This window comes from Micropterus dolomieu, linkage group LG18, assembly GCF_021292245.1.
Source record: "Micropterus dolomieu isolate WLL.071019.BEF.003 ecotype Adirondacks linkage group LG18, ASM2129224v1, whole genome shotgun sequence".
Taxonomy (NCBI): Eukaryota; Metazoa; Chordata; class Actinopteri; order Centrarchiformes; family Centrarchidae; genus Micropterus; species Micropterus dolomieu.
Genome location: NC_060167.1, coordinates 20,756,683 through 20,764,992, shown reverse-complemented (window position 1 = coordinate 20,764,992; position 8,310 = coordinate 20,756,683). Strand labels below are relative to the sequence as shown.

Sequence of the window (8,310 nt, the reverse complement as noted above, 5' to 3'; positions counted from 1 at the left end):
CTTTACTTAATAGTTATTTACAATTAAAAAAAATCTTTACAAAATCCACACATGCAAATACAATAACATGGAATAACATCAAGCATTTTTGCAAAATTGGCCCAATTTGTTTTTTGCAGGTGACATCAGGACAGGAGACTGCCAAGTAACCAGCCGGTGCAGTAATAGGAGTAAGACGTCACCTTGAAGGCTAGAAGGCTGTGAGCTTGCTGGTAAATCCAATGTGTTCAACTGTGATGCTCTTAATGTACCCACATCTGAAATCAGACGACACACATGCTTGTACTGCAGCAGAGACGAAATACCGGGAACAGAGCACAAGGAATCACAAGGAATCACAGGTACATCAGGCTTTATTGAGCATTTAAAAGTTTGGTCTAGTTTATAGAGATTATCTTTGCAAGGGGATATTAGCTTTTGGTGATGTTGTGAAATAACTATTAATTATAGTTGGAAAGTCAACCGCATGTTTTAGAGGCATATACAAATAGTCTTGCATTAAAAGCTTTGAAATGCTTTTGTATTTGACGGAGTGCACTTTTTATCCAATTGTAAAATTCAGCAGTAAGTTAGGACACATTGTTTTTCTTAAACTTGCGGTTTATGTTTCCAACAGAGTTAAAATAAATACAAACCGAAATAATGTTAATTATCTAAGCTCATGAGCTTAGATAATAAATTAACATTATTTCCCAAATGCAGCCTCAGAGGAAATCAGGTCATCTGTCAGAATTGTTTGTCATGCTGAAAATACTATTATTATGCGATGCATTCTTTTCACATTATGTGTATTTTCCATATCATTTGAAGAGGCAGCTTGACATTTGTGACCCAAAGGTCACACACAGATCAGACTGGCTCTTGCCGTGAATGTTTTTGCTAAGCTGTGTTGTATTTTTGCTGAGACAAACCAGCCACAGATGCTGTGGAGTGTGCAAACTCATTGGATTACACAGGGGAATTATTGTCCTTCAAAGGATTGAAGCACAAGATTAATTGGGAACCTGTGTGACTCTCTACCTGTAACTAACCTCTAAAGGCTTTCAACTATCACCGCTTTCATTCACAATTATATGAAATAATGTACTGAAAAAAGACACAATTATTAGTTATATTAATGCCAAACTATAATCTCTGCAGCCAATGTCAATCTGGTTTGCAGAGCTCAAAATATTTTATTTTCAGTAATATGTGGAAACTTATTTACGTGTTCTCCATTTGTTCTACAGGTCTTGGGATTTTGATGTGAGTGTCAAAAAATGGGGCGTTCATCTTTGCTTGTCATTGTCCTAAGCTTGTCTGTTAAACTTGGAAGCCTTATTCAAACTTCACATTCACTGGGCAACTCTGATTCAGTCCGAATAACTCGGAGCACACACAGACACAGTGATGACCCGTACAGCTTGGCCAGCGGAGTGATTGTCCATTCAGAGAGCCACAGTGAGTCTGTGGAGGGCAGTGGACATAATGTTGACAGCACAGCGTCACAGAAACTCATCAGTCAGACTGTAATGTCGAAGAAGCCCGACCGAGCTGGAAATGAAAACCGTTCTGGGTCTGGAATCACATTAACTACAACACCGGCACCTACTCTACACCACTCCGGGGCTCATGACCAAGGAGCTGACGAAGCCAATACAGGATACACTCACTCTGGTGTCTCAGAGGAAGCTCTCTTGGAGGGCAGCCACATAACAACTAAGGAACAGTTAAAAGAGAGTCATGCGTCCACAGTAAATGATGGTTTTCTGGATGGTAAGTGAACATGTGATAGTTAATTGAAGTCAAAACTTCCTAATACATTTTGTTTAAGTGGATATGAAGATATATTGAGTCATCAAAATCTAATGTAATATGAACATACTATAAATTCACTCAAAATTCCCCACTGAATTCTCTGTCTCTCGTCTTCAGGTATGGACAGCCCCAAACTCCCCATCCAAAACAATGCATTTACTTCAATGACAAACAAGAACCTGTCGGGCCCTGGAGGTCCCTGTTTGCTTAATATTAGTCCTTGTGTTGTTCTTCCAAACTTTAACGGCACCAATCTGCTCTGGGATGACATGAAGCGCACACTGGCATTTGCCTGGGAACTACATGTCTTTGGATCTGCCAGCCTTTTCATCTTGATAGCAGTCCTGGCAGTGGTGGGAATGGTTGGTGCGTGCACCCTTCCTCATCCCCTCTGTGACGCCCTGATCCTGGCAAATAGTCTCCTGATCCTCAGTGGTACTCTGCGCGGTGTCCTCCTTCTGCTTGATCCTTATGGCACCCGTCAGGTCCTGTCTCGTGCTACTCTGGCAGCGCTCCATAACGTTCCTCTGCAGCTCCTGCTGTGGGCACAGGTTGATCTCGCTCTGATCACACTCAGAGGGTGGAAATTATTACTTTTCCCTCTAAAGCTGCAGCACCCATGGGTGGTTGGAGGGTTGGCTGTATCACATTGCACTCCATTACTTGTAGCAGACCTTTTCTCTCAAACTTTGTGCCCCACTCTCCCCCTGTTGCTACAGACCCTCACCCTCTGCTGGGGCCTCCCACTGTGCATGGGAATCCTCACTAAGTCTTTTTCTAATCTACATCCCTTTGTCAGGTCTTCTGTATCTCAGTGGGTTCCTTCACAGAGGATTGAGAGGCGTGCAAATCGAGTAACAGCAGTGTGCGCCTTCCTCGGGTTTCTCTGCTGCAGCCTTCAGATGTATAGTCTCCTCTGGCTTTATGGGCTACTGGGGAACTGGAGGCGCTTCGGCTGGGGCTGGTGGCTCAGTCAGTTTTGGGCCAGAATCCTTGAGTTTGTTTGGGGATTCTTTTTGCTTGTCCTGGGATCCTGGATCTTCTGGACGCCATCTAGGGGTCATCCAAGGGGCGATCATGGGCAGGGCAGAAATGAGGTGGTTAAAGGGGTGGAGGAGATGAGCTTGTGGAGTAACATCTTGGCCAGCATACATAAAGGGAGAAGAAAATCTGAGAAAACATGGGAAGACCTGATGCCAAAGAACTGGGCAATGCATAACCTGTCTAGAACAGGTTTCAGCAACAACTTAATGAGTCCGTATGATGATCAGCCATCTACTATTACACCAGAATACAAGTTGGATCCTGTTAGCAAAAGCAGCTCTGACCCTCAAGCTGCACTGCTGTGGCAAAAAGTTGGTGAACGTGAATGTGTTCTCTCACTTATAGAATTTGACATGCAGCCCCCATCTCCTATTAACCTCAGGCGCAGCATTGACAGTGCCCTTCATCATGGAAAGCTTGTAGCAGGAGGCCTGTTCACACCTCCACCTCCCTCTTGGAGTCTCTCTTTGGGCACAGGCACCACTGATGGAGATGATGGTACAACAAAAATCCCTTCAGCTTATGTTGGCTACGGGTGGATGCTGGACACAGAGTCTATTTCTGCATCTCTGGACCATTTCCAAGCTAAAGAGCCGATAGAGTCACCCAGCGCTACCACTGATTATAATGGTAGTGTTGGGACGCCAGGTAATGCACATCAGGGAGCGTTCTCAGAAGTGATTCATCAGCATGGCTGGTCTGATGACGATGTCACGGATCTCTAAGCTGTCTGCTAACATACTTTTAGTCATCCAGCCTTTATGAAATGGCACAATCATGTTATGTGGACAGTAATGCCCTCGCAAGACAAGGCCTCATCTGAGTAAATATTGATAATTAAGTAATGAATGACAAATATTCAGCACCTATAGTGTTGCATATAAATCCTCATAAGTCATTTTATAAGACCTGGATATTGTGGAAAAGATGAGGGTGAGGCCTATTAGAAATGTTTTATCTGTTCATTGCGATTTGACTTCCATTGGGTCTTCTGAAATATTTTAATGTCTATGTGTTCTAGCACAACTTTATCTGCAAATAAATTGCATGGAGGGTTTTCCCACTGGATATTATGAGCATTTCAAGAGTTTAGAGTTTTATAATATTTGTTTTCATAATCAGTTTTCTATCAGTGAGTGTAAAATTCCTATCATCTGAGTCAACATCTCTCTCCTGTTTGATTTGTGTTGTAACTTCGCTGGTTAAAAGTCATGTGCGCATTTGTTTGATAATGCACTATTGACCTCTGCAAAAAATGAATATTTTATGTTTTCCTTGTGTTGTTTGTAAATAAAGGGTAATAATATGAGTCATGTAACCTTTGAGCCATGTGCATTTAACCCTTGGAATTGCAGCTGGACGAATTTTATTATATTTTCATGTGTCCCAAAGTTTCCAAAGTACAAATGCACTTATATTGTTCTAATGATGTTTGATTTGAAATCTTAACTGCCCTTTTAGTTAAAATAGTTATAGCTAGTATCAATAAACTTCTGAACAAGTCCATCTATTTGAAACAGGTTCAAACAGACATCAAGCCTCAGTCAGAATAAGAAAGCTGACTCTTTTTATGAGGAATCTATCTGAGAAACAACTATTAGCTTGTTTCATTCTGTTATATTGTTTAGTCTGTTTTATTTTCTCTAATTTAATATGCACTTACTCTGTGTGTGTAGTTTTATTGAGATTTTCTTCAGTTTCCTTCATCATCACCTGTCTTTCCCACAAACAGGTGCTCTCACCAAACTGACCCATGATTGGTTCATCAATTAAGGAGCATTGAACACTCTGTGTATAATGACTCGACACACTGACTCTGTGATTCTTTGGAGAAATCACATGTTGTAGGCTATTTGGTAGTGCCTCTAAAGGTCTTAAGACTTGACAGCAGGCAGTCTTTGCCTCAGAAGAATGGTGTCTGATTGTGATGGAAAATAGCAATTTGCTGCCCTAACTCGACATGGTTCACTTTCCTTCAAATTTAATCAACACAGAGACCAAAAACGACTTCCAGTAAATTTCAGATCCTCTCGGATCTCCTATAGCCGAATATAATCATCGTTGATCGTTTAGTGATACGGAGACTTGTAATCTATTGCTGCTATCTATTTCTATATCTTTGTTTAAATTACATTGAAAATACCCCATGGGGAGTTGAATCAAACCAGAATCGAAATACCTTCATCATCATCATCATCATCATCATCATCATCATCATCATCAACATCATCATCATCATCAACATCATCATATAGGCTACACTGTTCCAAATTTGCACAATAAATAATATAGTTTCCTGCCCAGAGGTAAGGCATTTTAAATAAATACAGAAGATTAGATTATCTCCTCTTATTTCAAGCTGTGTTACATGATTTAATTGAATTTATTTAATTTTACATTACATCCATACATGCATAGTGTATTTTGGTTAAGTAGGCCTAATAAATTTATGTAGGCTATGTTTTTGTGATTGTTGATGCTATCTGGGATGTTATGTTTTTATATATTAAATATTAGGCCTATTGAAACTTGAATCCCGATTGTGGCCTACACTGAAAAAAGTGAAACTACTGTGTCGTTTATTTAAAGTGCATTTTTATATATTGGGCTAACTGAAAATCATGGAAACACTTTTACTTAAATAGTATTTTTATTTCAAATCAGAGGGTTTTGTGTCATGTAATCACATGACGTCACATCAGCTTGCTCCTTGTTCATTTCCTCGCTTAAAATGTCAACAACTATGAACGACTGTCTGTGGCCCAGGAAATCTTTTTTTTAGACAAGCATTTGAAATTGTGTCATTTTAATGGTAGTAAGTGTTTTTCATTCACGTTTCGGGTTAGTGGCAGGATGGACAGGCTACTTTACAGATGTTTCTGCAGATTTAGATTTGAAGGTGGTAGAAATGAACATTTCTGCAGTATAATACTATTTTATATTATTATAGCCTAGCTACTGTATAGCCTATTATATTAACCTCCGACCCACACCCGTGCCCTCTTTACTCGTCTCTCAGAAGTAGGCGGATAAAACCTGAATGCCAAATGTGGGCTACATTTTGTGGGCCACAGTTTGACTCATCATTGGTATTCTCAAATATTTTTTACTTTTATTATGGCTTGAAAAGTCAAATTATTCAAGGAAAGTTACCTGAGTTCCCAGTCAAAACAGTACATTTGTGCTTGTTATTTCACAATTTGATGGATGCAAAACTGACGTGCATGGATCCATCATTGCAATGTAGTGACATCTTGATGTTTCACTTTCTCGTGGATAGTGGCGGGTTCCACATAAGACCGTTTGAAATTATGGCCAATACACAACTTGCTGTTTAAACTTTCTAACCTCAGACAGGTGAGGGTCCACTTATTCCTTGTCTCAAATGCCCTCAACATGTGGCTTTTCTGTGGAGAGATCACACTGCAATGTTACCCAGCAGGTTAGGTTAATTTCCTGTGTCATTATTCACAATTACTCATGGATGTCTTGCTGCATGACTAAAATCAAACAAAGGATTTTAACTTAATCTTTCTCTGTTCCCTGTAACTATGTAAATAAAATCAGTGTTTGATAAATTATCCTCCAGTCTTTAATTGTTCTAAACTTGTTTGTCTAAGAGTGTGCCCTTTTCTCAGTCCTCTATTTGCCACTGCAGGTTGGTGATTGCTACTACCACTGCGTTTATGGGGGGCACCGATGACGATGGCATGCCCTGCTGTGTTAGTACCACCCTCCGTTTCCTGCCTCCCATCTGGGATGGGGGCAAAGAATGATGGTATTTCAGCAATAGAACTCAAAGTTAAGGGTCGGTGACTTCCCATATTGACATTTTCTCATCAAACTGTTGCAGTGTCTTGCAGGTGGATCTCCGTCTCATTGACCTGTGGCATTTCTGTTGACTGAGGCACCTTACAACAGGGGCTTGTGCATAGTGATCGAGGTATGGTGAGCCCTCTTGTGGTTATAAATTAAACCTGAAGTGTAGACATGCTTTTGATTTAGTGTTTGTTTCCTTACAGGATGAGAAGTATTTACTGTCTCCTCTGTTGGCTGATGTTGAGCTCATTCACATGCTCTTCATTACCGGACATTAAATCCACCACAGTAACAACTACGCCTCCTAGTGGCAGTGGCCACGTTTTGCAGCAACCTCAGTACTCCCAGTTCCTATGTTTCCTCAATACCCAGTGATTCCTGGGCCCACTTCTCCAGCACGCACCCCTATCAAAGGTACAGTGGCACCATTGCCACACCGTTCACAGATTCTTTCAGGTGCTGCTACAGATTCTGAAGCCAAGAACCATTTCTATTCTCTAGCTAGCTCTTGTTTCCTAGACCTGTAACACCAATTTAATCTACTTCTGCTCCTCTGGCCCAATTGCCTAGATGCCACAGTATCCATTTACCTTTTAACCACAATTCCCCATGGAACCTGGAATTTTCCATCCAACAGCCCCTCCTCCTCCTCCTCCTCCTCCTCCTCCTCCCACTAGCACAGACGTTTTGGTAACCACACCTGCCCCCACCACTAAGCATGATGGGAAGCCCCATGTTCCCCAGCAGCTACAATTCCCACTTCCCCCTCAATATTCTTTCCAGCCATTCCCAAAACTCCTGCTGACTCCAGAAGATCAAAGTTTTTCAGGATCCGAAACCTGCAAACCAGCATCCCAAACCAAAACATGTGTATCTTCAGACCAGATCCCCGTGTTGTAACCTGCTCCTCAGTATACTTCTCAAAAGAAAATCAAACTGCTGCTCCTGCTACTGGCTCAACAACCAGTGCAAATACCACCTGAAGCCTGCTGCTCAAAAGCCATTTTATTACCCACACCCTTATGTGCCAGTGTATTACGTTCCTCAGCAGGCTCCATGCCGGTTTTTCCTGATCCTCCTGCAAAACCAGCCCTATCTGATCAGCATGAAGGTCAGCCTATGTGTCGTGCTGTGTATCCATTCTATCCTTTCCCTTTTCATCAGAGGCTAAAAATCGGCTTCAGGAAATGGATAAAAGTTCTGCTGACAGTCCCCAGGACCATCAGACTCTGCCTCATGCATTTTTATTTAACCTGACAGATTTGGCCAGAAAGCTGTATCAAACTCTGCAAGGATTTTCTCCTACTGAATAGAAAGTAACTAAAATGCCACAGAGCCAGGTTCTTGCATATAGCAAGAGAGATTCAAAATGTTTATTTTTCTCAAGAAAAACAAAGGACAAGGTTAGCTAAATAGTTACAGTCTGAATTTGTTTTCTTGATGTTTGAAGGATAATGGGTAAATACATTCAGGGCAGTAGCTCGAAATGTAAAAACACTGAGATCACGAGTCCACCCATTTTCCCCCCGACTTATTTTCATTGGTAATATATTATGGTAAAGTAAATTAATTATATATTATCTCCTACATATTATATCGCAGGATGAAGACTGTTTCTAGGGCTGCAACTAACACTTATTTTCATTATCG

The 8,310-nt window shown here is 41.1% G+C and overlaps 1 protein-coding gene across 1 annotated transcript; it reads left to right on the top strand.

The window, feature by feature from the left end:
- Positions 1-1,259: 1,259 nt before the first annotated feature.
- Positions 1,260-3,566, top strand: LOC123986875 (proline-rich transmembrane protein 3-like). Its single transcript, XM_046075293.1, has 2 exons — positions 1,260-1,755; positions 1,915-3,566. The coding sequence occupies exons 1-2, from the start codon at positions 1,260-1,262 to the stop codon at positions 3,564-3,566; spliced, it is 2,148 nt and encodes a 715-aa protein (XP_045931249.1).
- Positions 3,567-8,310: the final 4,744 nt, after the last annotated feature.

Coding starts and splice junctions, on each gene's coding strand:
- LOC123986875 (XM_046075293.1), top strand. CDS start 1,260: ATGGGGCGTTCATCTTTGCTTGTCATTGTCCTAAGCTTGTCTGTTAAA. Junction 1,756..1,914: donor AAATGATGGTTTTCTGGATG/GTAAGTGAACAT, acceptor TCTCGTCTTCAG/GTATGGACAGCCCCAAACTC.